Consider the following 17,938-nt stretch of genomic DNA (forward strand, 5'->3'; position numbering starts at 1 on the left):
CTTGTTTTTCTTATCAAGGCTCCCTTCCCCAGCACTGGACACTCTAGGCTAGTTTCAGCTGCGTCTAGTGGAGAGTGCCCGGGAAAAGGTGCCAGAGATGTCTGGAGGACCAGTCCCCTCCCTGTTACTCCCAGGGGCTCTTCCACTGCCCTGTGTGTAGGGGTGGCTTAGAAACGGAGCCATAGGTAGGGTTCCAGGCCCAGGGTCTGAGGGGGCTCCACGAAACACCCCGAGAAACTTGGGCTGTTTTCATGAGGAGCACAGGGTGAGAGGGCTGGGGAGGGATAGGGAGAGGCCTGGATGATTAACGGGGCATTCCTCTCGGTCCCTCATTGGAGGGAAGCCAGGCAGAAGAATGGTTGTCAGGGCAACGCATTCTTTTCTTTCTCTTGGGTCCTCTGGCCTGTGTCTATCACAGGGAGTGGAGTTTCGGGAAGCCGAGAGCGCAGTATTGAAATGCCAAAGGGCCCTGAATATCTTCGGGGTTAAATGTTCACCTCGCAGAAACTGAAGCCAGGAAAATGGGCGGAGCTTCCTGTTGGGGCTAACACAGCAAACGGGGCGGGGCGCAGAGAGTGGGTGTGGCTCCTGTCTTGCTCCCAGGGCTTTCCATAGGACTCCGAGACCTCCAGGCTGAGACAAGCAAGGAGGGATGGAAGGGAGGTGCAGGGTCAGGGATGGGGTTCGGTAGCTCTAGCTATATCCCTGCTTGACCTCTGACCTCTAAACCCTCATCCACATCACATAGCCACATGTCATTCCTTTCTTCTTCCCTCCCACCTTCCCTCCTCCCTTTCTCTCTTTAAAAACTATAGCCCAGGCTGACCTAGAACTTAAAGTAATCTTCCTCCTTAACTCACCAACACTAGAACTAGAGGCATATCATCAAAAAAAAATTTTGTTTTTTGAGACAGAGTTTCACTGTGTCATCCTGACTGTCCTGGAACTCGCTCTGTAGACAGGCTGGCCTTGAACTTGCAGAGATCTACCTGCCTGTGTCTCCTGAGTGCTGGGATTAAAGGTGTGCGCCATTACCAGCTGTTCAAAAGTATTTTTAAATTATTATAAGTATGGGTGTTTTGCCTGCGTGTATTTCTGTGTGCCCCTGTGTGCCTGGTGCCTGTGGAGGCCAGAAGAAGGCACTGGATCCCCTGGAACTGGAGTTAGAGATGGCTGTGAGCCACCACGTTGGTACCAGGTCCTTTGGAGAAGCCATTTGTCTGAATCACGGAGCCATCTCTCTCTAACCCCTAAGACAGCCTCTATTGCATTTATTTATCACATGTGAAGGGGGCTGTGTGCATGTCACAGCACATGTATGAAGGCCAGAGGACAGCAGGTGCTCTCCTTCCCCATGTGGGTTCTGGGGACTGGATTGGTGTCCTGGGACTCAGCAGTGAAAAGTTCTGACAGGACTGGGGAAGACATCCCTTCACCAGCAGATGCTAGAGCTAGGGAGTTTCATGAGGCATTCCCACCCTGCATTCTAACAGCTAGGATCTGCTGACCGATGAATCACAGTACAGTCATACCCCCCCCCACCTCCCCTCCAGTCCTGGATGTTTGTCCTTTCTCTGATGAGCCATGAAGTTACAATGGGTGTTATGGCACTTCCTCATATAGCATCCTCAGGGATCATTTAAAAAAATGGCATTTAAAAAATGTTCTTGCGACTAGGGAAAATAGTAAAGCCCCTGCCTAGAATCCCCCAGTGAGGGGCTGGGGTGTGGCTCAGTGGTAGAGTCCCTGCCTAGAATCCCCCAGTGAGGACTGGAATGTGGCTCAGTGGTAGAGAATTTGCCTAGCATGTGGGGGACCCTGAATATAACCCTTAGCACCACAACTGAGTAATGATAAAAATATAGAATTCTTCCTACTTGGTGTCATGACTTACTCTTGTAATTCTAATACTTGGGAAGTGGAGGCAGGAAAATCACAAGTTGGATGCCAGCCTGGGTTACATAGAAAGACCCTGTCTCAAGAAGCAGGGACCCACACCTTTAATCCCAGAATTCAGGAGGCAGTGGCATTCAGACATCCGTGACTTCAAGGCTAGCTGGTCTACATAGAGGGTTCCAGGTCAGCCAGGGATATATAGTGAGACATTGTCTCAAAACAAGACAAATAAACAAACAATAACAACAACAACAACAACACCCCTCTTCACAACACCGTTGGCACTAGAGATCTAAAGGTTCATTCCAGGGTTGGTCCCCACAGTGATGGGGACTGCCTGGTGTTCCTGGTGTGTGGAATTCTGGGCAGAATGTCCTGCCAGGGTTTGAAGGGGCCTAGCAGCGCCTGTTCTGGGCAGGGCCCAGATTCTGTGACACCTCAGCTGGCATAGCCTATGGCAGGATATCTCCACTGGGTGGCTTCTCACAGTGGCCTCCGATGACCTGAGGGAGGAATCTCTCTTCAGGAAACATTAGCAGTTTGCCAGCACCCTTGTGCAGGTGACTGGCTACCAAACACTGTTGTCACAGCTGAGTGGGAGCTGTGAGCGTTGCCGACATCCATCGCCTCCCCTGCTCTGGGAGAGGTATGGCATGCCTTTGGTAGTTCGGTTCATTTGGCCTACACCATCCCACTGTGGTGTTCTGACAGGGCTGAGGAAGACATCCCTGGAGCAGCAGTGTGACAGAGAACACCGGCGAGGAACAGCTCTGCCGTGCCATCAAGGCCAGTTTTAATTTTTTTTTTATTTTTACTTTTTTAGACAAGGTCTTACTAGGTTACTATGGCTTCCCTGAAACTTGCTATGTTAGCCAGGCTGCCTTTGAACTCACAGAGCTCCACCTGCCTCTGTCACCTGAGTGCTGGGATCAAAGGTGTGTGCCATCACACTTGGCTCAATTTTTTTAAAAAAAAATTTTTATTTTGTATATGTGCATGATGTGGGATTCTCCTCTGTATGCTGTGATTACCATGAATGAATAAAGAAACTGCTTTGGGCCTTTAGTAGAGCTACAGGGGAACAGAGCTAGGTGGGGAAAACTAAACTGAATGCTGGGAGAAAGGAGGCAGAGACAGAGAGAAGTCATGTAGCCCCGCTGAAGATAGACACCAGAACTTTTCCCGGTAAGCCACAGCCTTGTGGTGACACAAAGATTAATAGAGATGGGTTAAATTAATATGTAAGAGTTAGCCAATAAGATGCTAATAGTCCCCGTAGTGTTTTAAATAATATAATTTCTGTGTGATTATTTCGGGAGTCTGGGCAGCCAGGAAACGAACAAGCAGCTTCTTATAACTGTATGTGTGTGCAAGTGTTTGTGGGTACCCAGAGATACCATCAGCGGACTGGATCTCCTGGAGCTGCAGTTACAGGCAGTTGTGAGCTGCCAAGGTGGGTGCTGGGGACCAAACTTGGGGCCTCTTGGGAGAGCAGTAAGTGTTCCTAACTGCTGGGCCATCTCACCAGCATGCCCGCCTTTCAGGTTACTATAATTCTACAGAAGAGAGGGTGCAGGCGATGCCCTGGGGTACATGTGGAGGTCCGAAACCAACTATGTGGAGCTTGGTCTCTCTTTTCATCTTTTTTGTTTGTTTGTTTTGTTTTGTTTTTCAAGACAGGGTTTCTCTGTTGCTTTGGAGCCTGTCCTGGAACTAGCTCTTGTAGACCAGGCTGGCCTTGAACTCACTGAGATCTGCCTGCCTCTGCCTACCAAGTGCTGGGATTAAAGGCGTGTGCCACCACTGCCTGGCCCTCTCTTTTCATCTTTATGTGGGTCCCCAGGACCAAGTTCAAGTTTCCTAGCTCTGGTGGGAAGTGTCTTTGAAGGCTGAGCCATTCTGCCTACGCTCCAAGGCCAGCAAGTCCTACAGACCGTGGGTTTTGCAAGTGCCGTGGTGAGCCAGTGTGCTGTACTGTGCTGTGCTGTGGAAGCTTTGGCTGTTTTTAAGGCTCTCCATTTTCTTGCCCCTTTCCTGTGAAGGGACCAGGAAGAAGGGAAGAGTCACAGGAAACCAGCACATGCTTAACTCCCTGCCTGCCATCTTCCTGCTGGCTTAGGACGCCAGAGCGAAAGGTGTTAGTTGCCTATGAAGAAAAGCCATTGGTTTACTTTATACGCTGGTATACTTTTAGAACAATATTATGTGTGCACATTTGTAACATCTGTACTACTATGTGTACTATGGTCCTGTAGCACCTGTACTATGTGTACTATGGTACTATGCCTGTAGCACCTGTACTACATGTACTACGGTACTATGCCTGTAGCATAGCCTGCACTATGGGAAAGGAACCTATAAATTTAAACACACAAAGACACACAGACAGAGACACAGGCCATCCTTGAATTCCCGAGAATGCCTCCTTTATTGTGTTCCAGGGCAGCTTATATATGGATCCTTAACTGATAGCCACACCCCCAGCCAAACCCACCAGAAACCACTCTCCAGCCATTGGGAACTCCTGAGGGTCTCCTGCTCAGAGCAGCTGCAAATACAGGAAAACAGGAAATTCAGGGTTGGGGGTCCACAGCCCCCAACTTTCATTTACGGCCATGAGTGTGCCAGTGGATGGAGGTGAGGGGACACAGCTTTTGGGAGCGAGTTCTCTCATTCCACACAGAGGTCCTGATGGTGAAACTCAGGTGACAGCCTTGGTAGTGCGCACCATCACCCAAGGAGTCGTCACATTCACCGTCACCGTCACCATCTCCACTAGTGTCGGAACAGTTCAGGCGACTAGGGATGTAAATTTCCCTCACTCATCGGCAACACCTACGTGGAACTAGAACAATGATTGAGAACAAGTCCCTGGGCTGGAGGATGGCTCAGCCGTCAAGAGTACTGGCTGCTCGCTGGGCAGTGGTGGTGCACACCTTTAATCCCAGCACTCGGGAGGCAGAGGTAGGTGGATCTCTGTGAGTTCGAGGCCAGCCTGGTCTACAAGAGCTTCTAAAGCTGCAGAGAAACCCTATCTCGGAAAAAAAAAAATACTGGCTGCTCTTGCAGAGGACCCAGGTTTAATCCCAGCACCCACATGGTGACTCACAAACCTCTGTCACTTCAGTTCCGGGGAATCAACTCCCTCTTCTGACTTCTGCGGATCAACTCCCTCTTCTGACTTCTGCGGGCACCAGGCATGCATGTGGGGCATACACATACATGCAAGAATTACACTCATACACACAAAATAATTTTTTTTTAAAAAAATGAAAGCTGTATTATTTTCTATTGGGAAGAAAAAGAAGAAGAAAAGGACATTACCAGACAGATATCCTGTGTACCTGTCACTCTAGTAATTGAGAAAAGAGCATGGTGAGTTCAAGGCCAGCGAGAGCTAACCTATGATTCTGTTCACACACACACACACACACACACACACACACACACACACATCTAGAACTCCACTATCTGGGAATCTGCTGGAACTCTCTCTGGGGTAGTAACACCCATTTTTTGGCGCATAAAGGTCTCCATTTTCGTGTGTGTGTGTGTGTGTGTGTGTGTGTAATTTTGTGTTTTTGAGGCAGAGCTTCAAACTTGTGTGTAGTGAGAACGATCTTGAACCTGGCCTCAAAATCACAGTAATTCTGCTCCTGGGACCCAACCGCCCCTTGCAGTGGTCACCAAGTCTACTCTTCCCCCATTTTCCCTTCATTCACGGATTTGTAGAGTGCGAAGGCACACGCACGCCCCCGTGTGGCGCCGGCGGCGGGAATCACCGCAGCCTTTGCAAAAAGCCGCCAGCAAGCCACAGGCACCAGGATCACAAAGTCTGGGGACCCTTTCCCAATTCTAGCTGGTCCTTGAGCCCTATGAGAATTCATTCGCCCTAAAAGTTAGAATCTGTTACTTATCTTGCGGTCACGGGTGTAGGGCTGGGTGCCACGTGTGGAGGTGTGGAGGTCAGGGTGAGAGTTGCCAGAGCCGGTTCTCTCCTCCCACACGGAAACATCTCAGGTTAGGTCAGTCTCACCCGCCCTTCATCCGTGTTTTAACTGAGCAAACATCAGTGACCCATGGAAACCAGGAGAGGTGCTGGGACGGAGTGGAGGTGAGGTTAACCCTCTCCCCGACTACCGTTTCCTGGGCTCCCATCTAGTGCAGTTTCACAGACTGCTCCACGCTCGATGTCTCTCTGGCCAGTGGAGCATTTGGTCGGGTGTAGCTTCTATCTACACCTCCAGAGGTCACCTGAATGCTGGGGTGCGGCAGGAAGGAGGATATGATTCAGACCTAGGGGCTCACTGGCTTGATAAAGACCTGCCACTGAGGCGTGTGCCAGGAGGGAGGGTCGCCATGGCCACTGGATCCTGAAATGTGAGTGGGTATCTCCAAAAGCACAAACTGGTGGCGATCAAAGGGCCCCCACATTGCATGCTCCTGCAGTAGAGCCGGCGTGGGCAACACTCCCGCCACCGGAACATTTATTAACTTCCAAAGAGCTTAATCAGACAGGCCCAACGGGTCATGGGGTACATGGGGTGGGGTGGCTGGACAGTGTGGGCAAGCAAGTCAGCGAGCCTCAGGTGCCACCATTCAAGAGAACGGGAGAACTCTGCGAGCTTGACCTGGCTGAGGCTGGAAATATTTGCTTCCCCAACCCCTAAGTGGAGGGTGCAGGAACGCAATGAAGAGGTTAACATGAGCGCATGCGCCGGCCCTGCTGCCACGTGACTACAGCACACGGGCGCCCCCGCGCGGTGCTAGTGGGGACCACCGGCTTTGTCCTGGAGATCTTTTCCTTTGACGGAGTCTGTGATCCCAAAGAGCTCACTATGGTAACTGAAAGAGTGTGACCCTGAGGGCAGTTTGAGGGCACGTCATCTCCCCAACAGTAACAGATCCCACATCTGGACAGGTGTCAGTCCGAGATTCGTAGCAAGGCAGACCCCTCCAAAGTCACAACCAGCTTTGCCCGAGGCCGTGTCTAACACATAACAGATGCGCAATAAATGGTGTGGAGTGAGCGGCTGAGTGTGGGAACCATCTCTCGTGTGTAGAGGGGCTGTGACAGGTAGCCGAGCTGCTATTAATAGCCATTTACACCTTTACACTAGCGAGTCCCGTCCTCAGAAAGTGCCAGGCTCTCGGGACAAGGGTGGTACTTCTGGACTAACCACCTCCTCCAGCCTTACACGAAGGAAGTTAAACAGACCCCAACCTGACCGCGACCATCTCCAAATATTTACAGACAGAGGCCTAGTGAGGGACAGAACCAGAAGTGGAAGATAAAATAGCCAGGCAGCTATGAGGGGCTGGGAAGATGCAAGACTCCCCTACAGGGCCTGTATCCCTGTTCTCTGTCCCTCAGCCCAGACCCAAGCTGCAGAGACCAGGCTACGGGCTGAGGCTGGGAAGGGGGTCTAGGCTGGGGTCACAGCCCACCGGCAATGTGGCAGCCTCGCTGGGAGGGATATGGTGTGTCATGTAGCGTTTTCCCATGAAGGAGCCAATCCGGAGCTGCTCAGGGGCTTCCTCGGGCCACCATAGGCTGGAGCTGCACAGAACAGAAGAGAGAGGGGGTGGGGCACATCACAACCCTACCCAGAGGCCGCCACACGACAGCTGTGTCCCCATCCCCAGCACACTCCTCCCTCAGCCTGTCCCTCACCTGCCCTTATTTGGTACACAAAGTATGTAGTGTGTATGTGTATGTACATGGGTACATATGTATGTGGTATGTGTGAGTGTGCACATGCATTGCCTGTGTGGAGGCCAGAGGTTGAGTTGGGTTAAACTGTCTGGGGACTGGAGAGATGGCTCAGACCTTAAGAGGCTGCTCTTTCAGAGGTCCTGGTGGCTCGCAGCCATCTATAACGAGATCTGATGCCCTCTTCTGGCCTACAGGCGTACATGCAGGCAGACGGACTACAGTGTGTGGGTGTGGAGGTCAGAGGACACCGTGCAGGAGTCAGGTCTCTTCTTCCACCACGCGGGGGCCAGAGATCAAACTCAGGCCATCAAGCTTGGTGGTGGCAGGAGACTTTACCTGCTGAGCCACCCTGATAATGTGAAACCCTTAAAGACTGGCTGGCCACAGGTTCTAGGGACCCATTTCCCTCGGTTAAGTTACAGATATGCACGACCACATCTGGATTGTAGGTGGGGCTGGGGCTCTGAACTTGGGTCCCTGTTTGTGCAGTGAGCCCTGTCCTTACTAAACCACCTCCCCGGTCTCCCTTCCCTCTGTTTTGGAGACAGCTGGAGAGGCAGTTACGAAAAGGATAAAGCCCAGGGAAGAGCCTTGGCAGAAGGCACAGACCCCTGACCCTGTCTTCGGGTGAGTTACTGTCACCCAGGCGACAGATGCAGAGTGGGAACCCCCTCCACACAGCCTCGAAGTATATCAGCCAGCTCAGGACCGCTGTATTCCTGAGAGGCTTCCTCGATCTAGGGATCAGGACAGGGAGGAGGTCCCGGGTGGGAAAGGTGCCCACAGGGTATCATCACTCACAATCGCATAGTGGAGGCTGCCAGGAAAGCCAGGAGCAAAAGGCCGGCCAGGGCAGAGAGAATGGAAGCTATAACAATCATGGAGCCGCTCCGTCGACCGGGCCACGTGTCAATGGAATCGGGGGCTTTCCCTGCACACACAGGAATCATTCAGAGGCTGTCCGGCCACCCCAAGGCTGTCTGTCCCTCCCCATTCGAGTTCAGTGCACTTCAAGGCTTGGCCGAGAGTCTCCTGAGCTTGTCCATCTCCACCAGCCTGGATCAGCCATTGTTCTAACCTCTTCTACACTGAGTTTGCCTTCTAGACTGTTCCCTCCATTTCCCCACCACTGCCCACATGCAGCAGCCAGATCTCAGGACTCACCTCGTCACCATGCTGGTCCCTACATCTGAAGGCATTAAAAGCCTTCAGATGACAGTAATCTGTCACCCCACCCAATCACCTTGGAAGCCTGCCTCTGAGGCAGCAGCCACCCCCAACACTGGCCACTACATGGAAGATGACGCTTGGGCCCTTCTCCCTGTATGCAGTGAGAGGACCTGGGGCTGATGAGGCAGAGACTGGACAATTAAGCAAGGGTGGTAGATGATGAGATGGGATTGGTACTGCACGTTTGTAAGCTCAGCTGCCTGGAAGAATGAGGCAGGGGATCGCAAGTACAGGCCATCCTGGGCTACAGAGGAGAGTCAGAGCCAGCCTGGGCAACTCTCAGACCCTATCTTAATATATAAAGTAAAAAGACGGCTGGGAATGTACTTCAGTGGTAGAGCACCTGCCTAGAATCCCCCAGTGAGGGGCTGGGATGTGGCCCAGTGGTAGAGCACCTGTCTAGAATCCCCCAATGAGGCGGTGGGGCCAAGGCTTTGTGGTACAATGCTTCCCTGGCACAGATAAGATTCAATGTCTAGTACTGAAAACCAAAGTTTTGGTGCCGTTGTGATGGATCTGACCCAAGTCCCGTTCTACAGCATGAGGTTCGGGCAGGGGTTGAGTCAGTCTTAGATCCCTCACCCCAGCACTACCTTGGTGGAGATAAATGGGATTGGACCACTTCGTCTCAGCCTTGGGTGGACCATTGGCATCCATCAAGAGGAACTTCACCCTGGAGACAGCAAAGCAATGAGGACAAAAGGAAGACGTGAATGTCTCAAGTTGGGCATCATGGCATAGGCCTGATATCACAGGTACTCCGTAGGTTGTGGAAAGAGAATCCTAAGTTCAGTGCCTGCCTGGCTACATTGTGAGATCTTGTCTCAAAAATCAAAGGTGAAAATGTGTTGCGGATTCAGCTCAGTGGTAGAGTCCCTGCCTAGAATACCCCAGTGAGGGGCTGGGGCGTGACTCAGTGGGAGAGCACCTGCCTAGAACACACAAACTCTTAGGCTCAATACCAGTACAACAAAATGGAATTACTGATCTCTGGAGTCTATGGGAGCCACCCAAGTGAGAATAAAGTAGGCCTCAAATTAAGAGTCCTGGCAAAGGCACAAGGGTGGGGATGGGGTGTGGTCAGGGCCTGGACAGCCGGGAGGGGGAAGACTTGGCACGATGCTGTCTTTCATGGGTGGAAGCTCTGGGGAGAGAGCATGGTGGGCCCAGCAGAGGAGATGGAAGGAAGCCAGCACTGGTGGCTTATGGGAAGGGGGCAGGTGGAGCAGCTGCAAGAAAGACGCAATTGCCAGCATCCGTAATGGAGCAAGGGAGGCTGGACAGACAGAGACGCCATCTCCTGAGACTACATCCTGCATTCTGGGCTTCTATTGCTGAGTCTCTGAGGACACCTGAGATCTTCATCTCATGATGGATGTTGAAGAGAACCGTGTTTGAACTCTAGCACAACAGGCCTCAGTTTCTTCATCTGCACTATGGGTGGAGAAGTCATGCATTCTGTCAGAACTGCTTATGACCAGAAATAGTGGTCTCATCCTCAAATCCACCTTCCCCTCCTAGGACACATTTGAAAAGGCTTTTCTTTCCTTTTCTTTCTTTCTTTCTCTCTCTCTCTCTCTTTCTCTTTTCTTCTTTCTTTCTTACTTTTTTTCTTTTTGAGATTGAGTCTCATGTAGCCCAGGCTAGCTTAGAATTCAATATGCAGCCGAGAATAACCTCCACTCCTGGCTTTCCTACCTTCTCACCTCGAGTGCTGGGATTACAAGCACGTATTTCCACTCCTGGTTTGTGAAGTGCTGGAATGGAACCCAGGGTTGCATACATGCAAAATGAACGCTAGCAACTGAGCTACACCCCCAGCCTGATGATCTTTTAACCCAGTCTTAAGGAGCAGCTTGCCTCAAACTCATGTGGCTGCAGCTGGCTTTGAACTCACGATCCTCCTGCCTCTGCCTCCAGAGTGTGGGGATCACTGGAGTGTGTCACTATGATCGATGCACGAAAAGGTCATGGGGCGGAGCTGTGACTAGCCAGCATTCAGGAGAAGGCCCTGGAGGGGCACGGTCTGAACCTAGTCTAAGACGTTCCATCTCTCTTTCTGAAAACACCCAACCCCAGGGCAGGGGCTCCGACGACGCACCTGTATGGCCCCTGGCTGGGGAGGGGAGCATTGCAATAGGACTTCTGGTAACAGCCGAAGTCATTGCCGACCCGAAGCACACGGACACCTCCACTGCCACTTGCCAGATCCTCACAGGGCAGTTGATCCAGGGACAGGGACAATGTCATATAGTAGCCATCAGTCAGTAGCTGTGGTGAGGTCGGGATCGTAGCAGAGGTCTGTGGGTTCTGGAAGTCCCTGGAGGCTGGAAGGAAAAGGGTCAGAGAGAAGCAAGAGCAGGGGCTGTCTCCGTAGCTGTGTTAAGTATACTAATACAGAAGGGTGGTGAGATGGCTCGGTGGTAAAAGGCTTGCTGCCAAACCTGACAACCTGAGTTTGATCCCCGGGACCCACGTGGTGGAAGGAGAGCACTGACTCCCCAAAGCTGTCCTCCGAATTCCATGTGAACACCCCTGGACCAACACATATGTAAAACTAGAGAGCGGCCAACGGCTTCTTCATGCCAGGAGACAATCTCAGAGGCATGCCTGATTTCTCCAGACGACACGATGGGATTATCTTAGAGAGGCATGTCTCAACATGGGGGTCGAACGACCCTTTCACAGGGGTTGCATATCAGATCTGCATATCAGACATTTACATTGCGATTCATAACATTAGCAAAATCACAATTCTGAAATAGCAGTGAAAATAATTTTATGGTTGGGGGTCACCACAGTATGAGGAACTGGACTAAAGGGTCACAGCACCAGCAAGGTTGAGAACCACTGTCCTAGGGGGACCAATGTCTCAAAGGGACAAGCTATGATCTAACACTCAGTTGGTAGAGCACCTACCTAACAATATATAAACCTTGGCCTCTGTCCCCACTATCACGTGAACTGGGCAGAACTTGGAAGGTGGAGACAGCAAGATCAGCAAGATCAGACCCTGCCGAGAGAGAGAGAGAGAGAGAGAGAGAGAGAGAGAGAGAGAGAGAGAGAGAAAGAGAGAGAGAGAAAACTGATTTTACCCACCTGGGGGCATAGCACATACCTGGCCAGTCTCTAGTCCTGATGTCTACATCAGAGACCAAGTCAACACTGCCATGCCATCCTTCGGGCACCCCAGACAGCCCCTCTCAGCCTATGCCCCTTCCCCCAAGACCCCAGGTCCTCACCACACACCATTGTTGAAAGCCACCACCAGCCAGATGGTGTCATTGGCTAAGGCATGCTCATCAAAGACGCACCGAGGCTGCTCCAGACAGAAGGTGGTGGCTGTGACCTTCCCTTCCAGGTCCCAGGCTGTTACCTGCGGCTCATAGGGAATCAGGTCTACGGCCACAGGGAACAAAGGTGAAAAGCAAGCTAGACACGGTAGTTCTGTGAGCCCCACCTTCCCCAACCCATTCTCCCAGTTCAGGAGGTGGGATGGGTTTCAGGTACCCCAGGACCAAGGGCATCCATTTCGGGAGTTCCACTTACCTAGACTCAGGCTTCCGGAGAGCCACATCAGCACCAAGAGGAGCAGAGGCTGAGGGTGAGGCTGCCTCCTGGGGAGCCCCATGGCTGCCACAGCACTTAGGAACAGCAGAGGCAGGCTCAGGGGCTGGTTCTGTTACTCCCCACCTCCAATACCTCTGGCCTACAGCTGCTGGCTACTTGGGCTGCCAGGAGAGCAGGAAAGACTTGAAAATATGAATTCACCCCTTCCCACTCCCAGCAGGTCCAGCCCATCACAGGGAGGGGCTAGGTGGGCTCCTGTATGGGGCTCTACCCCAGAACTACAGGAGAGGGCCCATTTAGGACTGGCCTTCACATCATGACCCCCAGGCTCCCCCACCCCAGAGCTGACTAGCTGTCTAGATTGTGGTACCACCTAATTCCCTGCTCCTGGGAGGGAGACACCCCTCCTCTATCTGGGCCCAGAACCACATGCCTGAGATTCCTGAACCCTGGGTGCCAGGAGCCACCCTCTGGCACCCATCCCCACCCAGGAAGTGAGGAGCAGGGAGCAAGCCTAGGTAGGGTAGGCTGGCCCTGACCAGCCCCAAGCAGCTCCGGGACACTGCTGCCCTCTATGTAGCCTATGTCCCATGGAGTCACATCTTCCCCAGCTCTCAACCCCATGTCCTTCTCCAGAAGACTTTGACCTCTGAAAGAACAGAACAAATCATTTATTCTTATTTATTGTTCATTACATTTATTTATGTGTGTAGGAGGAGGGGTTTGTGCCATGGTATGCATGTGGCCAGGGATCAGCTTGTAATAATTCCTCTCTTTCCACAATGGGACCTGGAGACATAACTAGGGTCATCAGGCTTGGTGCCAAGTGCACCTATCCAGAGTCATTTTGCAAGCCCCTTTTTCTGAGATAGGTCTATGTTATTCAGTATTTTTTTTTTTAAGCCCTGGCTGTCCTGGAACTGACTCTGTAGACCAGGCTGGCCTTGAACTCAGAGATCTGCTTGCCTCTGCTTCCCAAGTGCAGGATTAAAGGACCGGTACCACCACGCCTGGAGTTGCACAGTATCTTAATTAGGGTTTCTATTGCTGTGATAAAACACTGTGATCAGAAGCAGATGGGAAGGAAAGGGTTTGTTTCAGCTTACAGCCCTCAGGTTACACCCCATCACTGAGAGGTCAGGGTGAGAACTCAAGGCAGGAAGTGAAGCAGAGGCCATGGAGGAACTGCTTACTGGTTTGTGTTTGCTGACTGGCTCAGCTTGCTTTCTTATACAATCCCTGACCACCTGCCCAGGAACGGCACTGCCCACAATGGGCGAGGTCCTTTCACATCAGCCATGAAGCAAGAAAATGCCCCCCACGATTGCCCACAGGTCAACCTGGTGGGGGTGTTTTTTTCAACTGAGGTTCCCTCTTCCCAAATATATCTAGCCTTTGCCAATTTGACAAAACAAACAAAACAAAAAAACAACGACCACCAAAAAGTCCAGGACACCCAGGCTGGCCTGGGGCTGGGATTCAGGATCCTCCGTCCTCTACCTCTGAATACAAGCCACACCATGTTGCCTGGGTTCTCTATCTGGCATCTTTGTAGGGCTCACACACTGAGTGCTTTACCCCTTCTTCGGGTGAAAATCCTGTCACATGCAAATACTCAGACTTGTTTCTTATGGGCTGTAGGGAGCCGCCAGGATGTCGCCTTGGCGAGATAGTCCTACAGCCTGGAGGTATACAAATCCTTTGATGTTGCCGCACAGGCCAGAGTGTGCTTGGAGCCTTGTTTTGCATTTCAGAGATGTGGTTTCCTGACCTGTCCTGTGGCCTTGGGCCCTAGCAGAATGGCATCAACCAATCAGCATTCGAGCCTTTCACCCTAGAAAAGCAGCTGCCTTTGGGCTCTGCTTCCTCTCTCTGGCTAATCTTTCTCTTGTCCCTGCGCTCTCTCATCTTTCTCTCTCTAAGCTCTCTCTAAGCTTTCTCTCGTCCCTGCACTCTCTCTTCCCTTCCCCCAATTTTCCTCAATCAAGTGCTCCGAATAAAGACGTGATCAGGGAAGGAATTCTCGTTTTCGTGGCGTTCATTCCTGCTGGTCAGGAAGCGCGCCGCAATGGGCAGCTGAGGATTTGGGGTGTTCCAACTTTTTGTCTGTTAGGAACATTGCTACACATTATTTGCATATAACTTTGTTGTGTGGGCATGTTCTGGTAAAACACCCCCGGGAATGAAACTCACAGTCACGTGGTCACCGTTTCTGAGGAACTGTTGCCTAAAGTCAGACAATTTTGCATGTCCAGCAACGGGTAAGTGGCCAGTTTCCCCACCCAGTACTTCAGCAGTTACTTCTGAGGTATTTGATTTTATATGTTTTTGGTTTTGAAATAACTTACTCTATATCCTTGAGTTGGCGGAGACTTCCCTGCCTTGTCCTCTGGGGGGCTGAGGACAGCCTGCTCCAGGGCCTTGGCATGCATCTCCTGGTCCTGAGTTGCCCTGCCCATCAATCAATCTCACACAGCACTGTTTCAGCTACCCGGCACTCATAAACCCCACTCTGGACATGTTCTTACGTCCACTGCTTTTTGGATGGGGGGGAAAAGCCTCATGCAAATTAGCCAGGTGCTTTACCTCCGAGTCGTGCCTCCAGTCCAGACTGTGTGGGGACGTGCGCGTGGATGTCAGAGGCTTCAGCAGCCCTGGAGCTGAAGTTACAGGCAGTTGTGAGTCACCAAGTGTGAGCGTTGGGAACGGGACTCTGGTGTTCTGCAAGAACACTATGTACACTTCACTGCTGAGCCATGTCACCAGGCCCTGTCCGCTCATTTTTTTTGCTGCTACGCTCCAACAGTCCCTACTCTGGATATATTCCCTCATCACGTGTGATCTGTGGCATCGTCTCCCTGGATCTCACTGTCCATCGTGGCAAAGCTCTAAGACTCCATAAGGGAGGCGGTCCAACTGCTGTCCTGAGGCAGAGTGAGTCACAAATGTGGTCTAGGGTGCAGCCAAGTTAGGGGTTCTGCCAAGGCAATCAGTGACCTTGTCCCCAGGGCTGACTTACCAGAGCCTCGGGCTCACGACACTTAGAATCACATGAAAATGTTCTTTTACAATCAGAAGAGGAAGAGGGGGAAGAAAGAGTCTAAGAGCCAGAGGTTGGGGGGAAGCGCACGGAAAACGCTCTCCAGGACATGTGACGTCACAGCAGCTGTGGTTACCTAGCAACACTCCATCTGATAGGGAAGGGTGTATGAAGCTCCCCGCCCACCTGGGGAGCTACAGGCAGTGACTACTAGGGGAGAGGGAGTCACCCCCCCCCCCCCCCCGCCACACACACACACACACGTGGTACAGTCAGTGCTAAAATGTCCATGTTTCTGCAAATTCTCCCCTCCCATGTTGGTGCAAGCAACTCTACTAGAACTCGGGATCTCACAGAAATGAGAAAACAGAACGGGGAGAGGTGGAATGAGAGGGTAACAGGAAATGAAAATGAACAAATAAGGGAAATGTAAGAACCTGCTGTGTGTGGTGGTGTACACCTGGCTGAGGCAGGAGGATTATATGGTTTATAGTGAGACTCAGACTCACTGACCAGGGCCTTAGAGGATGGTGTCCGAAGGACCTGTCCAGCCACTGTCCTTCCGAGCATCCTCTTCACTGGGAAGCAGGGAGACAGCACAGTCTCCCTGTGTGAACAGCACGTTGTAAAGGAGGCTGTACAGTAAGAATAAGGTGGCTGCTGGGACCACACAGCAAGGACTGTGTGTGTGTGTGTGTGTGTCACCAGAGTCTCACTGCTGAGCTCGGCAGTCTTTGTCCTTGATTCCTAGGTGACTTGAATGAGCATTAAGGAAGACAGCTTCCTGCTACACACACCAAGCAAATGTGCCATACAAAGGGTCATATCACACACACACACACACACACACACACACACACACACACACACACGTGCGCGCTTCTACACAGATACATGTTGGCTATAGGGTCTTTATTGCAAAAAAAAAAAAAAATCTGAGGTATGAAAAGCTGGCCAAAAGCTGAGAGGGGTAGGCCCTGCTCACCCCTTGTTGGGTCAGCAGCCCACCCGAGGCTGGAAGGGCCCTTTCCCATCTGTGCACTGAGGTAGCTCCAGCTTAAGCCTCCGCAAGTACAATACTGAGGGTGCCCGTTTTCCAGGCAGACCCCAGCCCAGACAGGAGGGTGGCAGGAGAGGCAGGGAGAAGCCCCAGCTTCAGGAAGGATGCATCCCGCACCCCAACAAACATTCTTGCCTCTCAACAAAGGCACACCTTCCTGCCCGCCCACCCCGGGGGCGCTGGGGCGGTCAACAGAGGCAGGCCCAAGGGGTCACTGCTGCTCCAGGCAGTCCTCGGTGACTCCCTGGGCAGCCAGCTCAGCCAGCACATTCTGCAGGTAGTTGGGGTCTGGATAGCCGTGGCCTGTCAAGTTCCGGTCCATCTCGGTCTTGTGGTGGATCTCATTCCACACTACTGTGTCTGTCTCACCCGTGGTGTTGGATGTCCCCACGGTAAAGATGAGCCGTCTCTTCCAGGCCACCTTCAGGAGCTCCAAGACCTGCCCAGGAAAGGGGAAGGAGGCCCTTTGACAGCCACTGGGGCTCTGCTCTACCGCACTGCCCTTGGCCCATGAGGTGGGCCCATGCACTCCCAGACACCGACCCGCATGTGTGGGCACTCTGGAGTACTTCACACCAGTGCTGACCCAGCCCAACCCAATCCATCCTGGTATCACTCTCGAGGTGGCCTTCCCTCCAAATCTGACAGGACCAGCTACCTCCCTCACTCCTGCAGGCCTCCCGCCCTCATCATGACCTCCACTATCGCTTGGGGCCAGGATGAGACTCAGTGGTAGAGCCTGGCAGAGATAAAGATGGCTAGCAAGATGGCAGTGGGCGACACAAGCCTGACAACCCCAGCTTGACCCTCAGGACCCATGCAATGGAGAGGGAAGAAGGAACTCCAGAGCCGGCTTCTGATTTCTGCATGAAAGCCACAGCAAGGCCCTCACAGCCCCACACCCCCAAAGAAAATAAAAACACAAACAGAGTCCAGCATCATCACCCAGGAGCCAGGCGAGTTTTGGTGTTTTATGTTCAGAGGTGGGACTGAGTCTCACTGTGCAGCTGAGGACGGCCTGGACTCCTGATGACTCTGGATGCTTCTGCCGCCACCTACAAGTGCCGACACTGTAGAAATGTGTCACTGTGCTTGGTTCGTGGGGAGCTGGGGACTGAACCCAGGGCTCTGCACACACCAGGCAAGCTTGTTACCAACTGAGCCACACCCCGACGTACTGTGGCTTCAGAGTGCCTGACCTGCAGCAGCCTGGAGCTTTCTCACCCTTGTGGTTTGGGCCCTGCCCAGGTCCACTGCCAAATCAGTTTTTCCGTGGATCTGGACATTTCTTCCTACCCTCCAAGGCCTTGCTGAGGTCCCAGGCTGGCGAGTGTCCCTAGTCTCTCCTGTGGCTGCTCACTATCCTGACCCAGCACGAACCCCAGCTCTCTGCTATGGAGCTGCTGGAAGGGCCAGGTCACATCTC

General features: G+C 52.3%; 2 protein-coding genes across 7 annotated transcripts in view; both read right to left on the reverse strand.

Annotated features, from left to right (window-relative positions):
• Nucleotides 1–6,337: 6,337 nt before the first annotated feature.
• Upk3b (uroplakin 3B) lies at nucleotides 6,338–12,810 on the reverse strand. Of its 2 annotated transcripts, none has more exons than XM_048433858.3 (6): nucleotides 12,392–12,810; nucleotides 12,092–12,241; nucleotides 10,944–11,169; nucleotides 9,436–9,515; nucleotides 8,414–8,543; nucleotides 6,338–7,456 (listed from the first exon to the last, which is right to left on the reverse strand). In XM_048433858.3, exons 1-6 carry the CDS (start codon nucleotides 12,471–12,473, stop codon nucleotides 7,297–7,299), a joined length of 828 nt encoding a protein of 275 aa, XP_048289815.3. In that variant the 5' UTR covers nucleotides 12,474–12,810; the 3' UTR covers nucleotides 6,338–7,296. The 2 variants fall into 2 exon arrangements, with proteins under 2 accessions (XP_048289815.3, XP_048289816.3); XM_048433859.3 differs by lacking the exon at nucleotides 12,392–12,810 and adding an exon at nucleotides 11,762–11,855 and having other exon boundaries at nucleotides 12,092–12,231.
• Nucleotides 12,811–16,347: 3,537 nt separating this feature from the next.
• The window catches only part of Dtx2 (deltex E3 ubiquitin ligase 2), a 39,801-nt gene continuing 38,210 nt past the window's right edge, over nucleotides 16,348–17,938 (reverse strand). For 4 of the 5 annotated variants that reach the window (XM_087903536.1, XM_087903532.1, XM_087903535.1 and 1 more), the window contains one exon: nucleotides 16,348–16,951. In XM_087903536.1, coding sequence (XP_087759662.1) covers nucleotides 16,724–16,951 — 228 coding nt within the window. In that variant the 3' untranslated portion in view covers nucleotides 16,348–16,723. Of the gene's footprint in view, nucleotides 16,952–17,457; nucleotides 17,568–17,938 lie in introns of all 5 variants that reach the window. The other variant, XM_087903537.1, reaches the window with a different exon arrangement.

This window comes from Myodes glareolus, chromosome 2 (assembly GCF_982192425.1).
Source record: "Myodes glareolus chromosome 2, mMyoGla1.1, whole genome shotgun sequence".
In the NCBI taxonomy this organism is placed as follows: Eukaryota; Metazoa; Chordata; class Mammalia; order Rodentia; family Cricetidae; genus Myodes; species Myodes glareolus.